The 22,870-nt window shown below is 32.0% G+C and overlaps 4 protein-coding genes across 4 annotated transcripts; all 4 read right to left on the reverse strand.

Moving 5' to 3' along the window:
• Positions 1–3,928: 3,928 nt before the first annotated feature.
• LOC128172875 (uncharacterized) lies at positions 3,929–7,283 on the reverse strand. The gene has a single exon (XM_052838586.1). It carries the CDS (start codon positions 6,359–6,361, stop codon positions 4,841–4,843), a length of 1,521 nt encoding a protein of 506 aa, XP_052694546.1. The 5' UTR covers positions 6,362–7,283; the 3' UTR covers positions 3,929–4,840.
• LOC128174208 (uncharacterized) lies at positions 6,511–8,350 on the reverse strand. The gene is made up of 2 exons (XM_052839820.1): positions 6,698–8,350; positions 6,511–6,615 (listed from the first exon to the last, which is right to left on the reverse strand). Exons 1-2 carry the CDS (start codon positions 8,348–8,350, stop codon positions 6,511–6,513), a joined length of 1,758 nt encoding a protein of 585 aa, XP_052695780.1.
• A 5,839-nt stretch (positions 8,351–14,189) lies between these two features.
• LOC128173106 (uncharacterized) lies at positions 14,190–17,609 on the reverse strand. Its single transcript, XM_052838829.1, has 3 exons — positions 17,445–17,609; positions 16,151–16,313; positions 14,190–14,938 (listed from the first exon to the last, which is right to left on the reverse strand). Exons 1-3 carry the CDS (start codon positions 17,592–17,594, stop codon positions 14,415–14,417), a joined length of 837 nt encoding a protein of 278 aa, XP_052694789.1. The 5' UTR covers positions 17,595–17,609; the 3' UTR covers positions 14,190–14,414.
• Positions 17,610–19,815: 2,206 nt separating this feature from the next.
• On the reverse strand, positions 19,816–22,351 carry LOC128170891 (perlucin-like). Its single transcript, XM_052836649.1, has 5 exons — positions 22,261–22,351; positions 21,867–21,957; positions 20,751–20,879; positions 20,379–20,471; positions 19,816–19,902 (listed from the first exon to the last, which is right to left on the reverse strand). The coding sequence occupies exons 2-5, from the start codon at positions 21,898–21,900 to the stop codon at positions 19,871–19,873; spliced, it is 288 nt and encodes a 95-aa protein (XP_052692609.1). The 5' UTR covers positions 21,901–21,957; positions 22,261–22,351; the 3' UTR covers positions 19,816–19,870.
• Between the last annotated feature and the right edge of the window lie 519 nt (positions 22,352–22,870).

The raw sequence follows: 22,870 nt of genomic DNA on the forward strand, positions 1-22,870 counted from the left end.
AACAAATAGCCGAAAATCAAGACAACGATAAGGGGAAGTAAAGAAAATTCGGAATAAAGTCGGGGCATTTTTTTCAGGAATTTTAAATGGATTAGAAATAATAAATGACTTCAATACAAGTACATGTCTAGAAATACGAAAATGCTTGTTGGACTTATCGGCAAATCGCTGAATTAAAAAAAACTATATCGATTAATGTCAAACAGTTCTTTGAGCTATTGTAAAAATAACTTTGAAGAAATTAAATACGAATATTTCCAGACTTATCACAATTAAATCTACCATCCGGTTCCCGGTTTTTAAGGAGTATAGGCTTCACGTAAAATATCACAAACGGGGGAATGGATATAAATAGAAAAAAGAATAAGTGTCTGTTTATATATCAGTCCAATATAGGCCCTTCAACTCACAGTTTCTGAATGCGTTTCGGGTACGGTAAATTGTTATTTTATTTTTAGAATAGTTGATAATTTATATAATTTTCACTTACCATTTGGGTGAATTTGCACTCAAGTGCAGTATATGACATCGGAAGTAACGCTTTTTTTGTTATTCAATCAAAATCAGTCAAAGATTGACATTTTTTCCATTTCTTTAGGGGAAATATAGAGCGACATGTTGAAGAAGAACAAACATTTTGTCACTTATAAATCTGGGATAGAAACGTCTTGAATGAAATTATTTTGTTTGTTCAAACTTTCGTTCAATGTTAAAAAAACACTGCTGAAAATAAGCTGTTTAATTTCTAAAATAAAAAATGGCAGGAAAATGCTTTTGACGTCATATTTCAGAGTAAACACTTATCAAAAAACTTCAGAAAAATATTTGTATAAAGATAGCAACGATTTACATAAATTTATGATATTTATACTTTTATAAGGTGGCCATATTAGGCCCATTTCATACATATCATTTTTTTCCAAAACAAAATACGGCATCCCTAAACAATGTTCTTTTTAAACGTATTGAGAACTCTTATTTTTTATTAATTCATTTGGTTTGTCAAAAATATTGATTCTTTATTTTTAAATACATAACGAAACATGCAATAAATACGTTTTGAAGGTTTCCTTGAACTCGCTAAATAAGGGGTGTTTGCTTTTTTGAATTTGGTAAAAAGAACTATTTTAACAAGAGCTAGAACTTTGGGTAGTGGTGTCAAACGGCAATGTGACGTAGACTTGTTTATTACATTGTAGGCCTCTCAACCGTGGCTTTTTGAAATCAACAGGATGTGTCTGGCTTCGGAGCTAAGACTATGCAGTCTACGTATATTTCGCTTGAAACCAGCGTCATTTGTAACTTGTTTTGACCCAAACAATAGATAGTTAAGTCCTATTGAAAGTCAAAGGTCTTGTTAAAATGGTTCTAATGACAATTTTAAATATCACATTTTATATTTAATTATTATATTAAGAACACTAATTATCCTTTTTTCTTTCTTTCAATGTCATTGTTATACCGAACTAACTTGTCCCAATAACTGAATGGCTTCAAACAAATATGTAAAATTATTTATTGTTGCTTATAATAATAAAATATATTTATTTTATTATATTTCTTTTATGTATCTAAACATGGGAACAGAAGTCATCTGGAAGTCATTAAAAAGAAAATTTACATAGTCAAATTTTAAATCTAGTGTACACTTCCTGGACAATCTTGTATTTTCTGTCCTATAAACAGTGTCTGCGATAATGAAAGCTGACGTCCGCAGTAAATATACAGTGTGTAGTTTTTATAGCGATCATCAGTTGTTTTCCTATTTTGTTTAATTTGATTTGTTTATCTTTTGTAGTTAATCTGGAGAGCAGCGATAGCAAATAGGTACATGTATAAGAGCCTATTTGAAAATGAAGATGCAATGTCATGTACAATTTGGGTATATGCATCTAAGTTAATGTTGTACGCTTGAAAATGCTATGATCTTATATGCTTGCATTGGAATACTGTGCATGATTGGCTCAAACGACAAAAAATGTGTTTAAAATCTCTCCGGAAAGCAAAATCAAAGTGAAAGTGTCGCAATTTTTTTTTTTGGTGATACCTCTGCAAGTGCCTGCTTGCCATATCAAGCACTGAAGATTTATGAGATACAGTAAAATGCAACAGACTATAATAAATCTCAAAAATGCCCATGCTATAAAGTAGTATTCTTAAAGGGGCATGGTCACGATTTTGGTCAAAAATTATTTTTCCGATTTTAATATTTACAATGCTTCAAAAAGGCATTTTTAGCAGGCAACCGAAATTTGAGTGTCATTTGTTGAGATATAAGCGAGTTACAGAGCTTGAAATTCTTCGCTATGTAAACAAAGCGTATGTTTACATTATGAACGTTGAAGTAAAAACTTCAGTTTTAAACCTGAAACGAATGTGTTAAACGTTAGTAACTGTTTATCTATGCTTGAAATAAATAAAAAGATAGACAAATAAGCTGGAAAAAGAATTTTTACTGGTATATTGAACCTATGTAAACAAGAACAGGGTACGAGCCTTGTTTACATGACAAAGAATTGTGAGCCCTGTATCGTGCTTACAACTCTACGAATGACTCTCAAATTTAATCTGATTATTAGAAATGCATTTCTAAAGCATTGTAAAGAATAAAATCATAAAATAAAATTTGACCAAAATCGTGACCATGCCCCTTTAAGAGTAAAATATACAAATTAAAAACACAATTCGGCGCGCCTGATATGATAGTAAGGTAACCAAAGAAAAAAGTTATGTACATTATTTATAGGAGAAAATTACGTGACTTAACGACAGTCGTTAGTCTTCTACCCGTCATTCCATTTATATGGATTCTTTATAGCCTGACATTCCATATATATGTTTAAATGTGATGTTGGGATACCTCTTTACACTTCAAACAACCCATGTGTACATTAAACCTTATTGCAGAAGTGGTGAGCGCAACCCTGGTGTTTTGAATATATTATATGATCTTTTGTAAACGTCTTTATCTACATTGAATAGTTGTTCAATGGGTCATGGTGATATGGATCATGGTGATATATGATTTTCTGTTCAATTTTTGTTTATTGCTAAAATGTTTTTATTAGGAGAGGTAAGCGCATCCCTTGTGTTTTGAATATACTATGTGATCTTTTGTAAACGCCTTTATCTACATTGAATAGTTGTTCAATGGATCCATGTGATATAGATCATGGTGATATATGATTTTCTGTTAAATGTTTGTTTATTGCTTGAATCTTGTTGTTAGAAGTGGTAAGCGCATCCCTAGTGTTTTTAATATATAATGTGATCTTTTGTAAACGCCTTAATCTACATTGAATAGTTGTTCAATGGATCCTGGTGAAATGGATGACGGTGATATATGATTTTCTGTTCAATTTTTGTTTATTGCTTTAATCTTGTTATTAGAAGTGGTAAGCGCATCCCTAGTGTTTTTAATATATAATGTGATCTTTTGTAAACGTCTTTATCTACATTGAATAGTTGTTCAATTGATCCTAGTGATATGGATCATGGTGATATATGATTTTCTGTTAAATGTTTGTTTACTGCTTAATTTTGTTCTGTTCTGTGGCGCTATGCCTACTCTTTACCCCAGAGTCGGTATTTATGTTCAATGATTGCTTTTCTGTGCAGTATTAAAACCAACGATATAAACATTGCTAATCTATAGCCAAATAAAAAAGTATTGTTTTATTTTATTTTTCCAAGAACATTTTTGTTTTCTTTATTTCGACTCCTATATTTCGTTCATGTTATGTAAAAACACCATTGCTTTCATAACAGTATAAATGTCTGTAACCTTGAACAGTGAACATGATTTTGGATGGTTTGCGCAATAAAATATGTTGCCGTTTTATTGTGGGTGTTTGATTTTTATTTATCTAGTGCACGATGTATGTGTCGATATTGTCGACTTTGCTAAGTTTATATACATATCGTCGCCATAGAGGCAAAAGGTCGTATGTATAGGCGTCCATTGATTTCAAATAACAGAGAAAAACGCAAAAAACTGTTTCTTTACTTGAAAGACTTAAACTTCTCTTTTAAACTCTCCAATGTTGTGCATAATAACTTAATGTATTTAGATCGTAACAAAAAAAATAAAAACATTGTTTTATATTTGTTTTTTATTCAATTTTTACACATACAACCTTTTGCCTTTTAGGTGTAGTGTTACTTTTTACGTAAATTAAGGCAGTAACTTCCATATACTACCTTTTTGCATTTTGATATCATTAAACTTAAGTGAATTATGCTTTAAGTGACATTGGTTTTTTTTGCATTATAAGACTGATCATGTCACTCAAAGGACAGGTAAAGTTTGGATATGTGGTTTTTTTTAAATTATAGTTATTTAAAAACAAAACAAAGTATAACTATTAAGATTTACTTACCAAAACAACCCTTTTATTGGTACAAGAATGTATTTTTAAAAGAAAGGAACATTAAGTTTAATATTTCGGCACAAAAACAATGGCAATAAAAAGAAGGTAAAACATAAATTTTAGACAAAGAAATTGTAAATTCATAAAATTTCAGAGTTCTGACGTTTGCTGATATAGGAAAACATCATTTATAATTATGCATTTTTGTTCATCGTTAAATTCTTTGTTAAGACCGTTTATTACGATTTGAAGCATCAACATCTGGAAAATTAAGCACTGTATAACAAGCAAAATTGTTATAAAATTCTTTTTTCATTACAGTGTGTCAATTTGCATAAAAAATGGGTTCCTGTACACTTAAATTGAAACGGTATAATGAAATGCTACTTGGCAAAACTTAACATAAAAAACAAACAAAAATAAAAAACCAAAAAGAGTCTCTGGGTGTCATAAGCTTTATGGAAGAAATGTCAATCTGAGTCGTCATTTTCATCAGGTTCCTCCAACGAATTGCAGACACTTCCCTTATGAGGGAGCTGGGAGTAGAAATCATGATGAACACGGGGAATTACATTTTTCTTGCACAAACCCATTAAGTCTTTGAATTTGGCATCTGAGATTGGGACTAAGGAAGAGTAAAGAGGTTTCAGATGATAATTTTTCATGTTCTTAAGTTTCGCCCCTCTTCGTCCACTTCGAATATCAATGGAATTATACTCTCGCTGACTGATTTCGTATTTGAAGAATATCTTGTTTGGCTCTTCCTTTCGATACTGGAATGAATGAATATTATTCCATTTCATTATTGATCCATCTTCTGCACGGTTCCTGTTGCCTATACAATCATCTGTAAGCTCTTTGAAATTCATAACATCCCTATTTCCAATCTCCTTCACTACATACCTAGGTGGGTTTACTTTAGCATTGCGGACACCAACCATCCAATCACTTGGGGAAAACATATCTGAATGTTTTGTTGATCTTTCAATAGTGGCATGTACAGAATCTCCTTCCATCTGTGAGTGTCCTCTTTCAAAATAATTGTGTGTTATTTTTTGAATTGGGAAATTAACCACAGAGTAGAGACACATTCCACTAAATGGCAGATTTCTTTGCTGGCCAGTGCAACTGTCTGAATAGTACACTAGTTCATCAATAGACCCAACACTTTTGTTGTAATCTAGGAGACAGGAAGCTATTTCACAACTTCCCCGCTTTGCTATGGTTTCCCACCACATATTACAGACAGTTTCTTTGGATACAACATCAAATATAGTAAAGTTGTAAGTTGCAAGTTTTCTGCTGTAGTACAGTTCATTAATTTGAGCCTTGGGGGTAACGAGTACCTTCTGCAAATCAAAGTTTATAGTTTTGATCATTTCATTTTCCATCGATCTTTGCTTATCTTCCTGCTTTTGCATTCTGGCTTCCTGCTTTCGTTGCTGATGCTTTTCAAATTCATTCCTATTTTCCTGTTTTTCTTTCTCAGACATTTTTCCATATGCATCACAAAATGAGCATACATCCTTTTTGGGTTTATGAAACCCCAAGTTGAACTCAGTGGCAAAAATTTTATCATAAAGCCAGAACTTTTGTGCATCATTGTGGTCCTCTTTGCATTTTTCTATGTACAGATTGTACATTTTCCTAATGGAGAGAGAGCTGTCCAAATATTCTCTCTGGGTTGATTTTCTACAGTAATGTGATTCTGTTCTCGGAAAAGAACGAATGTGTTCCCTGATAGGATCTTTGTCTTTCTCTGAAATTTTATTTTTTGGAACATGTTTCCCCCTATTATCAGTGGAAGTGAAGGGGTTCTTTTTCTTGTTTAATGTATATGTGACTGTTTTTTCTCCAATGTCTAATATTCCTAAAAATGTCTTTTTGCACACCTTTACCTTACATTCATCTATAGGCAGATAGTAGTGAATGGTGTGTTTTCTTCTTGACTCCTCTTCTGGTTTTTTTGTCTTTCTACGCTTTTCAGTCATAATTGCATTGCATCTTATAAAATCTCTTTGTCGATCATAGCTCAAGTTCCAGTAACTTTGAAATATTTCTGATATTTTGTTGTGTGCAATTTTGTTCAAACATTTGTACTTGCATTTACAAGTTATTTCTTTTGGTGTTTTTTCAGGAATTACTTTGCCTTTCTTGTTTGTGTATTTTTTTCCTTTGTTTCGAAGTAGTTTCGTTTTGTTTCTTTGCCATTCAGAAGGATTCCTTTGCTTTCTTCTAGATTTAACTTGACAAGAAACACTTGAAGATTCATTAAGACTGTTGTTGTTATTTTCTTCATGTTTCTGTCCGTCTGCCTCTTTACATGCATCGCTCTTCTTTTTCTTCTTCTTTCTACATTTAGTTTTCCTTTCCCTTGAGGAGCTTGAACTGTCAGAGGAAGAATCATAAGTTAATCTTTTTCTCTTGTGTCTCTTTGGAGGTACATACTCATCTGAGGAATCATCAAATTGATCAGAACTACTATCATGCTGAGTTTTAGATTTCAGAGTGACCCTGGTTGGGTACCTTCCAGTCCTCTGACTTTCTGCACCTTGCGTACCATCAACTGGCACAGAGTTTTCAGATTCTGACAAATTAATTTCATCGTTTCCTGCATTAATAGATGTGAAGTCAACTATAACTTCATTGCAGGGAATGCCACCAAGGGCGTTTAGTATTTGGTCTAGTTGCTCTGCTGATAAAGAAGTATTCAGGCTTTCTGTGGATATTGTATCGTCTTGTGAGCTTTCTGTGGAAACAGTATCACTAGTATTGTGTATCTCCTTAATTGAAATTGTGTTATCATGTGCACCTTCTACTATCTTGCTTTTTTGGTGAACAGTTTGCAATCTTTGTTTTTTAGTGCCTTTGTTTGGAATTGTATTGTTTTTGACACCTTCTGTTACAACTGTATTCTCTTCTGTACGCTTTAACACAACTGTCTCTTCTTGTGAGCCCTCTGTTGCTACTTCTTTGTTTTGTATGTCCGTTATGTTCTCTTTGATACAGTCACTTACAATAGGGTTTTCCTTTATGCCCTTTCTTACGGCTGCATTTTCTCGTGTGTCCTCTGTTATAACTGTGTTCTCTTGTGTGCCTCCTATTACGACTGCACTATATTGTGTATCCATGCTTTCTACAACATTTTCTTGCGTACCCTCTGTTTCAAATTTGTTCTTCCTTGTACCACCTGTTACAACTGTGTTTTCTTGTTTGGTCTGTGTTTCGTTTGCATCACCTTGTGTGCATTCTGCTTCAACTGCGTTCTCTTTTGTAACATCTGTTACAACTGTGTTTTCTTGTGTGTTCTGTGTTACGTTTGCATCACCTTGTGTGCATTCTGCTTCAACTGCGTTCTCTTTTGTAACATCTGTTACAACTGTGTTTTCTTGTGTGTTCTGTGTTACGTTTGCATCACCTTGTGTGCATTCTGCTTCAACTGCGTTCTCTTTTGTAACATCTGTTACAACTGTGTTTTCTTGTGTGTTCTGTGTTACGTTTGCATCACCTTGTGTGCATTCTGCTTCAACTGCGTTCTCTTTTGTAACATCTGTTACAACTGTGTTTTCTTGTGTGTTCTGTGTTACGTTTGCATCACCTTGTGTGCATTCTGCTTCAACTGCGTTCTCTTTTGTAACATCTGTTACAACTGTGTTTTCTTGTGTGTTCTGTGTTACGTTTGCATCACCTTGTGTGCATTCTGCTTCAATTGCGTTCTCTTTTGTAACATATGTTACAACTGTGTTTTCTTGTGTGTTCTGTGTTACGTTTGCATCACCTTGTATGCATTCTACGTCAACTGCGTTCTCCTTTGTACCATCTGTTACAACTGTGTTTTCTTGTGTGCTCTCTGTTAAGTTTGCGTTCTCCTGCATACACTCTGTTATTGTCGTGTTTCCTTGTATGTCCTCTATACCAGCTGTGTTCTCTTGTATCCCCTCTAAAACAACTTTGTTGTCTTGAGTTATCTCTAATATCATATTGTTTTGTGTACCCTTTGTTGACTCTGTGTTATCTTGGTTGTCTTTTCTCGACACTATGTTTTCTTTTCTGGTCTGAAGACTAACTTGTGTGCATTGTTTTGACACACGTTTGTCTTGTTTATCTTTTGTTTGTGAAATATTGTTTTGGGAGTCTTTTGAAGACACAGTGCTGATTTGTGTTTCATCTGTTGATACTGTGTTAAATAATGTTTTCTCTGTCGACAATAAATTTTCTGAGGTGTTGCTTGTTGATTCTAAATTGTCTTTTGTGACCTTTGTTGGTACATTATTGTCTTTCTCACGTTTGTACTTTTGTGTGCTTTTGTGTGCATCATCTTTTGCCACAATCTTTTCTTTTGTATTATTCAATGACTCTGTTATCACTTTTGTTATTTCTAAAGATTTTTTATTACCCGTATAGGTTTTCTTTTTCTTCTTTTGAACATGTTTATTTAAAATTTTTCTGTATTTTGCCAAGGGTATATCATCGCTATCTGAAACATCACTTTCCCCTTGGAAAGCTTGACATAGTATGAGATCCTCATCACTGTCGAAATCTCTTTCAGGACCTGCCATTTCAAAAATTTTGTGCAAGGTGACCAGACTCTACGTGTTCTTTAACTGCTTTGTTCCAATATTTTATCCTATCACAGAGTGCATCAAGTCTCATTTTGTCGTTCAGTACATGACTGGCCCACATCAACTTTATTTCAGTTGATATATAGGGTTGAAATACCTGTTCTCTTAGAGTTGTACAAGCAAAGGTATAATTGCTCAATACTATCTCCTGCTGAGCCTCCAATTCTCTCAAAACTACAGAAAGTCTTTGACAGTAGATACAATCTGTCATCTGAATGATGTCGTATGTGGTAGATATGACCCTTCTGAAAAAAAAAAATCATAACAAAATTATGCTTTGGTTTCATTGATTTCAAAATGCTTTGATTTGCAATTATTTCACAATTGCAATAATTATGAAGGGGAAATATGTTATCATTTAAATTAAGTCTTTTAAAAAAGCTTTTCTGTTAATTGTCTATTATAGTAATTATGATTGCACTTACGACCTTTTTATATTTTATAGTGTTTACAGGCACATTTAAATCAAATCCCTATGGTTCAGAACTTAATAATTGTCAAAATTCTTATACAAATACATTATAATTCTATTTGTGATTTTATATTTATGAAGTGTGCAAGATATGATGTAATAAAATAGAAAATATTTGCTTACCAATGTTGCTGCAGTCATACACATCCGTCAATCTCTGGATTCTGACATGGACTGACTATTAAGCATGGTGTAGGTAAATAACTGGTTTATTGGATGCTTATTTCAGACAGATATTAATAAGAACATCACAATATTACCAAATATATACTAACATATAATTCAGAAATAGTTTTTTAAATCCCTTAAAAGTTTTTAAAGGTCATAAGTGGTATATAAGACCTACTACTGCAGATACCTTAGGTAGTTTCTGTAACTGAAATTGTCGTATGTGCCACTTATGACCTTTTGCTTCTGTAGAAAATGGAGTTACGACCTTATTCTTATTACAAATATTAAACTATTTTCACATACGACAAAATTGTACTTGGTATTCCTCATTAACAAATGCAGCTACAGTTACGACCTTTTGACATGTGATAGATATGACCAATCAAATAGGGATATTGCTAAAAACCTATTTTGGGTAGTATCTACCACATACGACCATTTGCTTCTATCGCGACGATATATATATATATATATATATATATATATATATATATATATATATATATATATATATATATGTTTTCCCTTGGACTGAAATGTCACAATGTGGTTTAAACATAGCACGTGCTTGCCTCATATCTATCTCTATATATTTGTTCTGTGAGAAATATTATTAGGCAATATGGCCGTCATTGGTCGACGCTTCGCCTACTCATTTCGACATTTCATATTATTTTATACATAAACTGCATGCCGTAAGTTCTTAGAGTATTTGGAGTTGTTGCCCTTTGAAATTCTTAAAAAGCAGAACAAAATGGCACCGTCGAAATTTGCTCAGAAAAGGAGAAAACATTTGAAATTGAATTGCAACAAAACATTGTAAGGTAAACCTGGGTGAAGCACAGATTTTGAAAGAGTATTTAAAAGGTGAGATTGAACATTTTGAAGAGTTTAAATGAGTTAAATTGGACGAGATTGATCAATCCAATATATTTCCGTAGTGAGTCAGTAACTAACCTAATAAGTAATAATAATAATAACTAGACACGATCTCGTTGCGAGCAACGAGGAGGTCTTCCGTGCGATTTTTTGAAGGTTATATGACCTTGACTTTGATATTTGACCCTTTATCTCCTTATTGGGGCAACAAAAAAAAATTGATGGTTGAATTTTATTAGGAACATCATTCTCAGCATTTTATTCTATATTGATTTTCAAAATAATGTTTTTTAAAATATTTGTTCTGCTTGAGGTATGTTATCAAAGTTTGGTACTTCTGGCCCCTTAAAACCCATTAAAACCCCTTAATACGGAACACATGATAAAATAATTATAATATGTTGTTAAATAAATGTGAGATGAACATTTTTGCTTCCAAAACATATAACAAAACATTTTTCAGTAAAGTGCTATGGAAGAAAGACTTTAGAGCCCTTTTGGCCCCTAAATTGAAGGGCCAGCCCCTTTTTCTTGGCATCATACGAAAGTTCTTTTGATATTAAACATATTTTGTTCAACAAGTGTTTAGAAATTCTTTGCCGTTTTTGAGCTATCTGGGATATGACGTTTTAGGGGCCGACCCCTAATCTCCTTATTGGGGCCAGATAACGAAACTTTTATGATTGAATATTGTTTAAAACATCATTCTAAGCATCTTTTATTCTATATTGCTTTTCAAAATATTTGTCCTTTTTGAGATATATTCTAATGAAGTTTTGGACTTTTGGCCCCTTAAAACCCCTAATTACGTAACGCATAATAAAAAATTTATAATGTATAGTTTAATTAGTAAAAGATGAACATTTTTGCTTCTTAAACATATGACAAAATATTTCTCAGTAAAGTGCTATGGAAGACAGACTTTATAGCCCTTTTGGCCCCTAAATTGAGGGGCCAGCCCCTTTTTCTTGGCATCATACGAAAGTTCTTTTGATATTAAACATATTTTGTTCAACAAGTGTTTAGAAATTCTTTGCCGTTTAAGAGCTATCTGGGAAAGGACATTTTAGGGGCCGACCCCTAATCTCCTTATTGGGGCCAGATAACGAAAATTTTATGATTGAATATTGTTTAAAACATCATTCTAAGCATCTTTTATTCTATATTGCTTTTCAAAATATTTGTCCTTTTTGAGATATATTCGATCGAAGTTTTGGATTTTTGGCCCCTTAAAACCCCTAATTACGTAACGCATAATAAAAAATTTATAATGTATAGTTTTATTAGTAAAAGATGAACATTTTTTTTTCTTAAACATATTACAAAATATTTCTCTGTAAAGTGCTATGGGAGAAAGACTTTAGAGCCCTTTTGGCCCCTTATCTAAGGGACCAGCCCCTTTTTCTTGTTATCAAACGGAAGATCCTGTAAATATAAATTTTATTTGCTCTATATGTTATGGTAAAATATTTTCAGGAAAGGAGATAAAGAACGAAAACCATTAAAAATTACGTCGTTTTTTTAAACTCGATTTTGGGGTCCAGGCGAGCTTCGACGCCTTTGAAGCCAGACAACCACAAATGCCTTTAAACACATCTACAATCTTTTGTCTACAATCCCTGAAAATTTAAATTCAATATCTTTTTTCGTTTAGGAGGAGATAGCAGGACAAAATGACCCTCTAAAAATCACTAAAACGTCAATATTTCCCGAACGGAAATGACGTCATCAAAATAAAAAATTATATATAAGGTTTTTATTAATATCTACAAGATCTGAAATTTTCACGAAAATCGGTCAAGTCGTTTTCAAAAAATCGCTTGTACAAAAAAGCGTAAGAAAAAAAAAAAATAAAAGGGAAAAAGAAACAAAGCAATAACAATAAGGTCTTCCGTTGGAAACGGAAGACCTTAATAATAATAATAATAATCATAATATATATATATATATATATATATATATATATATATATATATATATATATATATATATATATATATATATATATATATATATATATATATATATATATATATATATATATATAAGTGAATGTCATGTTTCATTTCATCGTTATTTGGGATTTTCATAACCTGGAGTTATCATTCGTAACATGAGTTATCTCTCCATTAGAGCAGGTATGCGCTATTTTTACCAGTATAAAAATAGTTAAAAAAAAACAGAGAAATTCACTTTTGTTGGAGCTCCACCATCCGCCCCGACCGAGGCTTGAACTCATGACCCCTGGAACCCATTCTCCTAGCAGTGAGTGGCGGATGGTGGAGCTCCAACAAAAGTGAATTTCTCTGTGCTTTATATATATCTTTATCATTCACTATGGGCAGGTATATGTCAATTTGAGAGTTATTGCAATGTTTGTGCTTGTTATATATGTTTGTATCTATGCAATGTGTATCGTTCCGATCCTCTCAGATTGTCGTTTAACTGTATTTCACCTGTATCTCAAGCGACTGTGTAGTGCGCGGCCAGCGCGCTAGGTTCCGTTCGTTATCGAAAGCAAGCTTTTTTGTCTTGCCTAGATAGCCGAGTGGGGAGCGCGGTGGCCGCTCACTGCTAGGAGAATGGGTTCCAGAGGTCGTGAGTTCAAGCCTCGGTCGGGGCTGATGGTGGAGCTCCAACAAAAGTGAATTTCTCTGTGCTTTATATATATCTTTATCATTCACTATGGGCAGGTATATGTCAATTTGAGAGTTATTGCAATGTTTGTGCTTGTTATATATATATATATATATATATATATATATATATATATATATATATATATATATATATATATATATATATATATTACTGTAAATAAAATATTAAGTTTAAAGTTTACTCGTTGTGATTGATCTTTGCTGGACATAAGGTTTTTATTCTGACCCATAACACAGGACTATCAACAGTATCGTTAAAAGGCATCTAAGTTCTATGGTCGATACAACGTTCTTGTCAGCACCACAGGGTCGCATGCTGAATGACGTTGTTAGACTAACTAAATACTTAATTGTCTACAAACTTTTCCGTTTTTTCCCGATTATGACAAAGAGCACATGGCGGGTGTGACCGGTCAGCAGAGGATGCTCACTCCTCTTAGGCACCTGGCCCCGAGGCCACAAAATTTAGACGAGCTTACTTTTGATCTAAGTCTCGCTTTTACTAAAGGAACATAATTTGGAAAAGTGAGACTGATATTAAAAGTGAACTTGTTTAAGTTTTATGGCCCCGTGGACTGATACTACCTTTATCTTCTAAGAGGTCCGTTTTGCTCTGCTTTGACTTTGTATTTTGGTTTATGGATTTTTGAGATGGTTGACAGATTGTTATTTTTTCTTTCCCTAACGTTTATCGCATTTATTTATATCTTAAACCCAAATTTTCACTTCAACATTTAAAACGTAAACAAAAATATGATGTAAGCTTTATTTACATGAACAAGAATTTTAAGCTCTGTATCTCCTTATAACACTCTGATGCTTAAATTTCATGCCCTTTTAAGTTAGATTGTCATTGTTAATCGTAATGCGAGACACACGTTTAAATTCATTTTTTCACATTGCTTCTTAATATTCGTAAAACTTAAATATTCTCATTAATGAACTAATTGTCTGAATTGATTTTTAGAAGTAGCTGATACATTTCTTAAATAATGACAAAGTATGCTTATGATGGTAAAGATTTATTCTTGAATTATTTTGAAAACAAATGCTCATTTTTACCAAAGACAAATCATGTAGTAAGGTATCAAAATACTATTTCGAATAATATTGAAATAAAACACTTCTTGTTTACCAAACAAACAGTAACCTATACGTATTTAGATATTAACATGTCGTTAGAATTATAAAAATGAATGTTCATTTTTATTGAAAAAATGAACAAAGAATTACTGTGTATTTATATATCATAAAACCAATAGTGACTGGCAGCTATAGCTGAATAATTAGGCTCTATCACATACAAGACGAAACCGAATCTCTCTAAGGTGATGTTATCTGCCTTCATCGCAGGATAATTCAAAACGGCATAGTACACGCCCTTTTCGCTCCTCGTATAGTAGGTGTCGACGTACTTAAAATACTCGCGAATTGTTGGGCTTCCAGGATAGTTTAAATCACGTGACCCCCATTGAATAGAGCCACCTGATTGGTCGACTAATAGACAACTAAAGTAAGTTGATAGTTTGTCCTGATCCGCACAATTTCGGACCGTGGCAACATATTCTGTGATATTACCCCTCTCATACTTTTCCACGCCGACTTTGCAACTGTTTTCAACGAAAACTGTTTGGGCACGCATGTCGTAGTTTTCATTAGAGATCAGATTGACGGTTTCTCGTGTGGATGTTGACTTCAAAGTTATCCACTGGTCGTATTTGTACTTCCTGTTTGTGAAAACTGCTTCAAACATATTATTTTCACCTGAAAGTAAATATTGCTGTATCAACATCTACGTGTATTGTCATAAACATGTATAGTAAGTACATGTGCATTAGCTTGAGTTGATAAAATAAATCCCCATGATTTTTTCAATGGAAAAATAACAATATTTAAAGAGTTTAATCCTTGCTAATTTCAGTGTCACGAAGTAATTACAATTCACTTCAATACATTTTACAGAGAAAATTATTTAATAAATACGCAAATGAGTACCCGAAACAGGAAGATAAAAAAATTACTTGATCTTAGAGGGATCTATCAACTCAAGATCTATCCCACAGTTATTTTAAGTGTCATATACTCTACGTAATGGTTAAAGTTGTAGCAAATGAGGGGCTTCATTAGCCAACAACATTTTTATCTAGTATATGTTAAATAGAAAAAACAATGATTTATGCAACCACAATTCTATAATTCTGAGGGAAGTGATTGTTATGAAGTGGGATCAAACTATTTATTTTTCAATCTATTGTAAGGTGTAAAGTTGTTCTATCATAATTTGCAAAATCGACCAATATTTAAGGTTTTTATATTTAAAAATGCCTCTGAAAATTCATAATTTATTTTGAGTTGAATGATCAACTAATATCAACTAATTCTTTATTATCTTTCTTAGGAAAACGAGAAAACGAGAGTGGGGTGGATAGTGCATACTCAGTATGCGTTAAACATTTGCTCTTTTTTTTTAAAATATCAGATTGATGCATACATTAGCAGCCCATTAATAATCTACACCTTTTGCTCTGTTTGTATCTAATGAGCTAGGAGGCCTTAACCAACTGTAGTAAGTAATAATTTTTTTAATATTATTATACTTCTGCGGCTAAATATTTAAAAAAAACAAAACGTGTGTTAACCGTTTAAATCCTAATTTATAATATCAGAAAGAAATATTGTTGCAAAAGTAAGCAATAATCTTGTTACAACTTCAACCTTGTTGATGAGTGTCTGATATTGTGGAATCATCATTGTTTGTGGGCGACCAATGTTCGTGGCTTTCGTGAGTTACCCTTGCCCGCCACGAAATTATATCTCCACGAATCTAAAGACACCATTTTTTTCATTATTTATTAAAATGATCCCGATTACATTACCAAAAAATTACGTTCTAACGAACCAGAAAAATACTGGCCACCCACGAACATTAACCCCACGAACAAAAATGATTTCACAACACTATGAAACAGTACAGACCTTGGGTGATGACGTCCACAGTTCCCCTGTAGTTCTTTATCTCTGTATCAGCAGGACCACGGAAGTAGCCCGTGTAGGTGGAGCTACTGTCGTTAAGTGGATAGGTTGTCATGGCAATTGTTTGTAATAACGGTTTCTCGAGTCTACGCACAGTTTCAGCAGCCTGAGATGTGAACAAAAACAAAATCATAAAACCCTTCCCTGGTGTTCTACAATAGGTTTTTTTTTTTTTGTATTTTAATAAGTCAGTTTCATTTCCCAAAGAATTCTGTTTGTTTGTTTGTGTTGTTTTGTTTTTGATGTTCTGTATAGGCAACGTTTCAAACAATATGTATATTATTATTCTCTGTTGTATCACTCAATACGCATTTCTTTTAACATTTAATCAATATGTTTCAAAATAAAATTAAAATTAAAATACGTCGTTTTATAATGGTGATGAATAAAAAATAACTGGAAAATGTACCTGAATTACCATTAAATTTGATTAACGTTAACCCTAATTTTTTATTAGAATTTAAACATTTTACTGTGAAACGCGATCCCTTTTTAATATGAAGCACATGTTGATCTGATAAAACATTTTATTACAATTACAATCGATTCGTGATATCTTAAGTAATAAGTTATTTATTAGATGTTAATCTCTATATGTTATTTATATCACTAATGAAAGTAAATTTTGATATAACACTGTGTATTCTTACACCACGTGGCGTCATATAATTAAACATTAAGTAGGTTTATGTTTGCTTATTACTTCAGTGAAAAAAGTTGAAAAGTTTAGTGTTATAATTGTTAAGCATTTAACGCCGTTTTATATTTTCCCATATGCCATCGCTAACCCTGACAGATACTTTCTAACAACTAGGGTAAATTTATTACAATTTTATCATAGGCTTAAACATTTGTAGAATTAAATTCATTACTCAAGAATGGTTACTTATTAATAAAAAATTTCACCATTTATTTTACATTTTACGTATCTAATTATGAACATTTCTTTCTGATAAATGAAGAATTCAACGTTTAATACATGTAAAATTTACTTCTTTTAAGTCACTCTTGATAACAAATTTTATTAATAAAAGTTTACTTTATATATTTTAATCGGTTTCCCGACTGGATGAAAACCTCACAAATTCAAATTTAATTTCACAGATTTGAAAAAAATGAATAAATTTTAAGCACATTGAGTTTGTTTAAAAATTATTTCAAAACGATTTTTAAAAAGTACAACAATAAAAACAATAATGTGAAAAAAACAAAGGCCTAAATAGGAATGTAAACTTACAGAGTTAGAGTATATTGCCAGGAAGATCCCGAAAACTTGAACAAGAAACACATGCAAGCCCCTGAATGCCATTCTTTTATCCTTGTGTCTCTGTGAAGTATGACCGTAAATATGGCTTACAAACTTCGATAGTGTCCAATATATTAACATTTAATATAATAAGATAATTTATGTACATTAACACCATGTTAAATTTATGTTGCAGTTTGGATATAGGAAATTCTTTAAATATAGGTATTTAACATTAACGATAAGATCATATACTAGTTTGGACGTATAAATGCACGGTATAATTTGAGAGACAATTTTCGCCTGTGATATTTCCTATATCAAGCATAATTAAATGTAACAATTATCTATCAGATTAAATTATGTTATTTTTCAAAACCATCTGCTTCATTCGCGCAGGCACCAGTGCTAAAATCCCATAATTAGGCTTAAGTGATAAAAGTAATCAAATCTAATCTAGCGAAACATCGGTCAGTACATTTACAAATAACTAATTGAAGCTTTAAAGGGACATGATCACGGTTTTGGTCAACAATTATTTTTCTCATTTAAATGTTCACAATGGTTCAGTAAGGCATTTTAGAATAGGCAACCACAATTTAAGCGCCATTTGTTGAATTATAAGCAAGTTACAGAGCTTACAATTCTTTGTTATGTAAACAAAGCTTTTGTTTACATTTTGAATGTCGGAGAAACAACAATATTTACACCTAAAGTGAATGTACTAAATATTGGGATATTGGGAATATTTAATCATATATAAAATGAAAATCAAGATTAAAAATATTGTTAGATTTTTACTGGTATATTAAACCTATGTAAACAAAAACGGGACACGAACCTTGTTCATATGACAAAGAATTGTTAGCCCTGTACCTTGCTCAAAACTTTACGACTCTCGAATTTCATTTGATCATTAGAAATGTATTCCTGAAGAATTGTCAATAATAAAAATAGAAACATACAATTTGACCAAAATCATGACCATATGTTCCTTTCAATGAATTTCAAATGTTTAATGTATGTCAGACATTATCATCGGTAGATGTTGTTTTACTTCTTTAAGTTTTCCATTAAAAGGCGATGTTTTGTCTGATTTTTGACCTAAGAATGTATCAACAACTTATTCGTTTAAACGAGCTTTCATCTGTGTTATATTGCAAGGTTTTGTAACATTCAATCAATTATTAAATCGGGTACTTTAATAATAGTTATCTCTTACTTAAGGGTCAAGTCATTTTCCATTATCGTGCATGGTCTACTCATATTTAGTGTTGTCATATAGTACAACGAGTTCTAACTGCATTTCATTTAACAAATTCAGGAAAAAATGACTGATTTGATGTCTTTCATTTTATTTTATTTTTTTTAATATAAACAGGATGTTTTCTGAAAATTTAATTTTGCTAAACATTAACGTTTACAATAGTTAATCAGCAGTCACAATTTCGTCCAAAGTTAGACTTTATTTAGTATTTAATCGAATTCCATCCGTATATTCACATCACTGACAACTGTATATCGACGTATTTTTTAAAACTAAATTATGTTAGAATTTTAAATTTGATTTTAAAAAGGTTAATTGCACGTAGTAGCCTTGAGTCATTTCAGGTGCTAACAACAGTTCCTTAGAAAGAATAATTACCTTAAAGCGAATTATATGATAAAGGTTGTGAACGAACCGCAAAAACAAAGCAAATGAGAAATCAAGTTGTCTACAGTTTTTCGTAAGCAAAGGTTGGGGCATATTTTAAACGAGAGACAGTGATACCAGATTAATCTGTTGGTAGTTATTACATGTATCTTATAGCATTGCAATCATCACACAAGTGGCAGTCGTACATTTTGTTTCATGAAAGCACATTTCATTAAGGTATTTGACAATAATATTACATTTACAGATGACCAATCATGCATGAAACGCTGTCTTGTTGTATGCATCTTTTTTTTAGATGTCAATTCATGCGCGTCAGCTTGTGATCTACAGCTGGTTATCTTAAACAGGTTGCTCTGACTTCCTGCAAGACCCTTTTGAATTTCTTGTATTAAATTTCTGACCACGTGACAAGGCTCTACTATATAAAATGATTTGTTTCTTTTTTTATATGTTTTAATTGTTTGTTTTGTGGAATGGAGGGGGGGGGTTAATATACACATCCATTAGGTGTGACCCAAAATACATTTAAAGAGTAGAAATCACAATCAATTTTTATTACTTTTCATTAAATGGTCTGGGTTTTTTTTAATATTTTTTTTTGTGGAAAAGGGTATAAAAATACACATCCATTAGGTGGAAAACAGATCCAAAATACTTTTAAAAAGTAAAAATCACAATCAATTTTTATTTACATTAGTTTATTTTGTTCAGATAGTCATACATGTAAATGTCAACTGTCACATATCCGAGTCCACTTCTTTTAAAGCTGCGCTGAGGTCAAAAGAAGCAATGCTAAAAGATATATATCGATATTCAATATTCAAAAGGAATAAATTAACACATTTATATAAGAAATACTTCTGAACTGTTATCAATGAACTGAGGAATTATTAAAAAATAAACGTATAAACGTATGGAAAAACAATACATATGTACCGCAAATAAATCTTACAAGTATTTCCTAGAAAAAAATCCACATAAGCCAATCAAAGATATAGTAAATTGTCATTTTTGTATAATTCACAGACAGATGAACCTCTTTTTTGACAAATAAATAATTAACTAAAAACTAAACTAAACGTATGTTAAATATAAACTAAACAATCAAGATAGGTGACCAACTGAAAAAGCTTTAACATTTAATCACATTTAAATTATTTTCAACCACTTTTATATAAGGTTAATGGCAATGTTTAATCCTATGAAACGTCTTGAAGCGTTTAAGAACTGAAATTAAAAAAAAATGGTGAAAAAAAATTAATACATACGTCGTTCACAGATGTAGCCAAACATTTGATTGCAGTGATCATTAGAGCATTGGTAATGGAAATCCTTCCTCATTGCAAGACAATGCTGTTTTCCTGCAAGTGTATATAGGATGCATATATACATGTATAAATACATGTATCTATCAGTATTTTAATAACTTTTGACTGCTAATCAAACATTTACAAAAATAGAACTTTATACAAAGAAACTAACAAATTTAATCATAAGCATGCAAACAGCTAAAGAAAACACGTAAACCTGTTATATAAGTACCCGGATTATCCAGCAAAGTAAAGTAAAAATACGTGAAACAAAAGTATTAGTACCTGGATTGTATGAACGAGTTAGAAAAACGTAAAATATATAAGTACCCGGATTGTCGGGTTCTGTACGATACCAATCACTGTATCCAGTTTTAATGTTTTGTTCCGTTTGAACCCAGTACCATTTCTTGTCAGAACGAAATTGGTCGGTAGCACCCAGCCAAAAATAATGGCTTGCTGAAAATTTAAATAAATACCCTCGAATTTTTATTGTGCGACACTTGCTTTGTCGATATACATGTAACACTTTAAGTCTCATTTAAAAAGAAAACTTAAATGAAACGGTAAGGACAATATTCCTTTTATATGATATTTTACTTTTAAACGCAAATGACCTCGATTCATTTGTCTAATATGTTTAGAACCAAGTAACTATGAAGTAATGATTTACATAATGAAATACTTTTTGGCGTTTCATGATAAAATTACAGCAGCGAGCTTTAAAAAAAAAAACAGAGGAGGCGTTGGTTGATTATGTATTTTTCTTCAATGATTGCATCTTTCAGTGACCGAATGAGAACTCGGTAAGAAACATTTAATTTGTTTATACTCCCATATATATATATACCGGTAAATTATTCATAAATGGTGAGTTTTAGTACTTAAGTTACCAATACTGTTAATGTACACATTACTGTGTACCACTAAAAATAATTCTAACTTTGCGATGGAGTTCAAGTTTATCAGCTTTTGTTCGATCAAAAGTAAATTATCAAAGTTTTATAATAAAAAGTACGAAATATACATCAGTACTGTATGCAGGAAAATATTCGCCACCATTTTATTTCGCCCCATTTGCCCTCGTTGTTAGAGGGCGAATTTAAGACTAGACGAATTCTATACTGCAAATAATATTTTTGTTAACACAATTGCGTCTGGACGAATTCAAGACGGGACTATACCGTTTGCAATTATTAAAGGGCGAAAATAACATGGGGTGAAAATAACCCTATATACAGTAATTGACGTTTAACCGTTCTATACATGTACCAATTGAAGTGAAAGTCGACTTTTAATGAGCTAAATGATGAATGCTTATACTTATAAGAGGACAGGACTAGATAAGGCAGATTTTTGGACCGAGTCTGTATATATGAAAGTAAAAATCAATGTTCTGCAGAAATAGAAGATATCTTTTGTTGGTGTAAAAAAATCAATACTTACCAAACTCATGATGTAATCTTGACTTTATGAACATATTTTCTGACTTGGACTCAATGGCTACCAACCATCCACCAACCGAAGCACAGCTATCCTGAACAAATATAGAATTGATAAAGAATTGCATATGATGAATTTTACTAACGTAAAAAAAATCAAACAAAACAAGTCAACTATGTTTTTAAAATATGATATTCAACTACACTTTTTAATATTAAAGCACCAAATTCATAAAAATAACTTTTTAATGTATAAAATATATACATACTCTAAAAGGAATGCAAACTTTTTCAAAAATGTACAACTGTATATTTTGAGAAATTTAAAGATGCTGTCAGTAAATGATCAATAGAACTACAAAAATACGTTGTTGGTTTTTTTTTTTCAAATATCCTACCAATGAGTTTTTCCAGTTCAATTTGTCCTTTGAGAACAAGTAACAGGAAACGCCATGTTGCTCCCATCCGACAGGACAACGATAGGAGAGAGCCTCTATGTACAATGTATAAAACACATATCAAACACAGATACCTTGGTTTGTCACAGTGTCGTAGACTGATGGATATTGAATAGGAACATATAATATAAAAAAGTATAATAATACAAAATTGTTCTATTATTTGATGATATGGATGAGATTTATTCTAGGATTTTAAAAAATGAATATCTTGAATAGAAATGATATAACACGGATGTTATCAAAGATTTAAATAACAAATATGAAGGAAAACACATAACTGTGAACACATAGGCGTCAGAACCGGGAGGCCATCCCCCACCTTTTTTGCAAAGCTATAAATAACCATTACCGTAACTGAAAACCTTTTTTTAAGCTTGTCAAGATTTTTCGATATTAGTTTACCCCCCCCCCCCCACTTTCAATTTGCTTTCGATGCCACGGTGTATTTAAAAAAACTGCAAATCACGTTAGCCATCAACAAGTTCATCCTGAAGACGCAATGAAAACAGAACGCATTATTTGTGTTAATATACAAGAACTTACCGAA

This window comes from Crassostrea angulata, chromosome 2 (genome assembly GCF_025612915.1).
Source record: "Crassostrea angulata isolate pt1a10 chromosome 2, ASM2561291v2, whole genome shotgun sequence".
Classification (NCBI taxonomy): domain Eukaryota; kingdom Metazoa; phylum Mollusca; class Bivalvia; order Ostreida; family Ostreidae; genus Magallana; species Magallana angulata.

Excerpts from the sequence above, each read along its gene's own strand:
- LOC128172875 (XM_052838586.1), bottom strand. The coding sequence starts at position 6,361 with ATGACTGAAAAGCGTAGAAAGACAAAAAAACCAGAAGAGGAGTCAAGA.
- LOC128174208 (XM_052839820.1), bottom strand. The coding sequence starts at position 8,350 with ATGATATTAGAGATAACTCAAGACAACAAAGTTGTTTTAGAGGGGATA. Across the intron at positions 6,616-6,697 it reads AGAAGAAAAAGAAGAGCGAT|TTAAATCTAGAAGAAAGCAA; the intron begins GCATGTAAAGAG and ends TTTCTTGTCAAG.
- LOC128173106 (XM_052838829.1), bottom strand. The coding sequence starts at position 17,594 with ATGTTAATATATTGGACACTATCGAAGTTTGTAAGCCATATTTACGGT. Across the intron at positions 16,314-17,444 it reads TGGCAATATACTCTAACTCT|GCTGCTGAAACTGTGCGTAG; the intron begins GTAAGTTTACAT and ends TTCACATCTCAG. Across the intron at positions 14,939-16,150 it reads TGTGGACGTCATCACCCAAG|GTGAAAATAATATGTTTGAA; the intron begins GTCTGTACTGTT and ends ATTTACTTTCAG.
- LOC128170891 (XM_052836649.1), bottom strand. The coding sequence starts at position 21,900 with ATGTTCATAAAGTCAAGATTACATCATGAGTTTG. Across the intron at positions 20,880-21,866 it reads AAGATTACATCATGAGTTTG|CAAGCCATTATTTTTGGCTG; the intron begins GTAAGTATTGAT and ends TTAAATTTTCAG. Across the intron at positions 19,903-20,378 it reads TGGCTACATCTGTGAACGAC|CATTGCTTCTTTTGACCTCA; the intron begins GTATGTATTAAT and ends TATATCTTTTAG.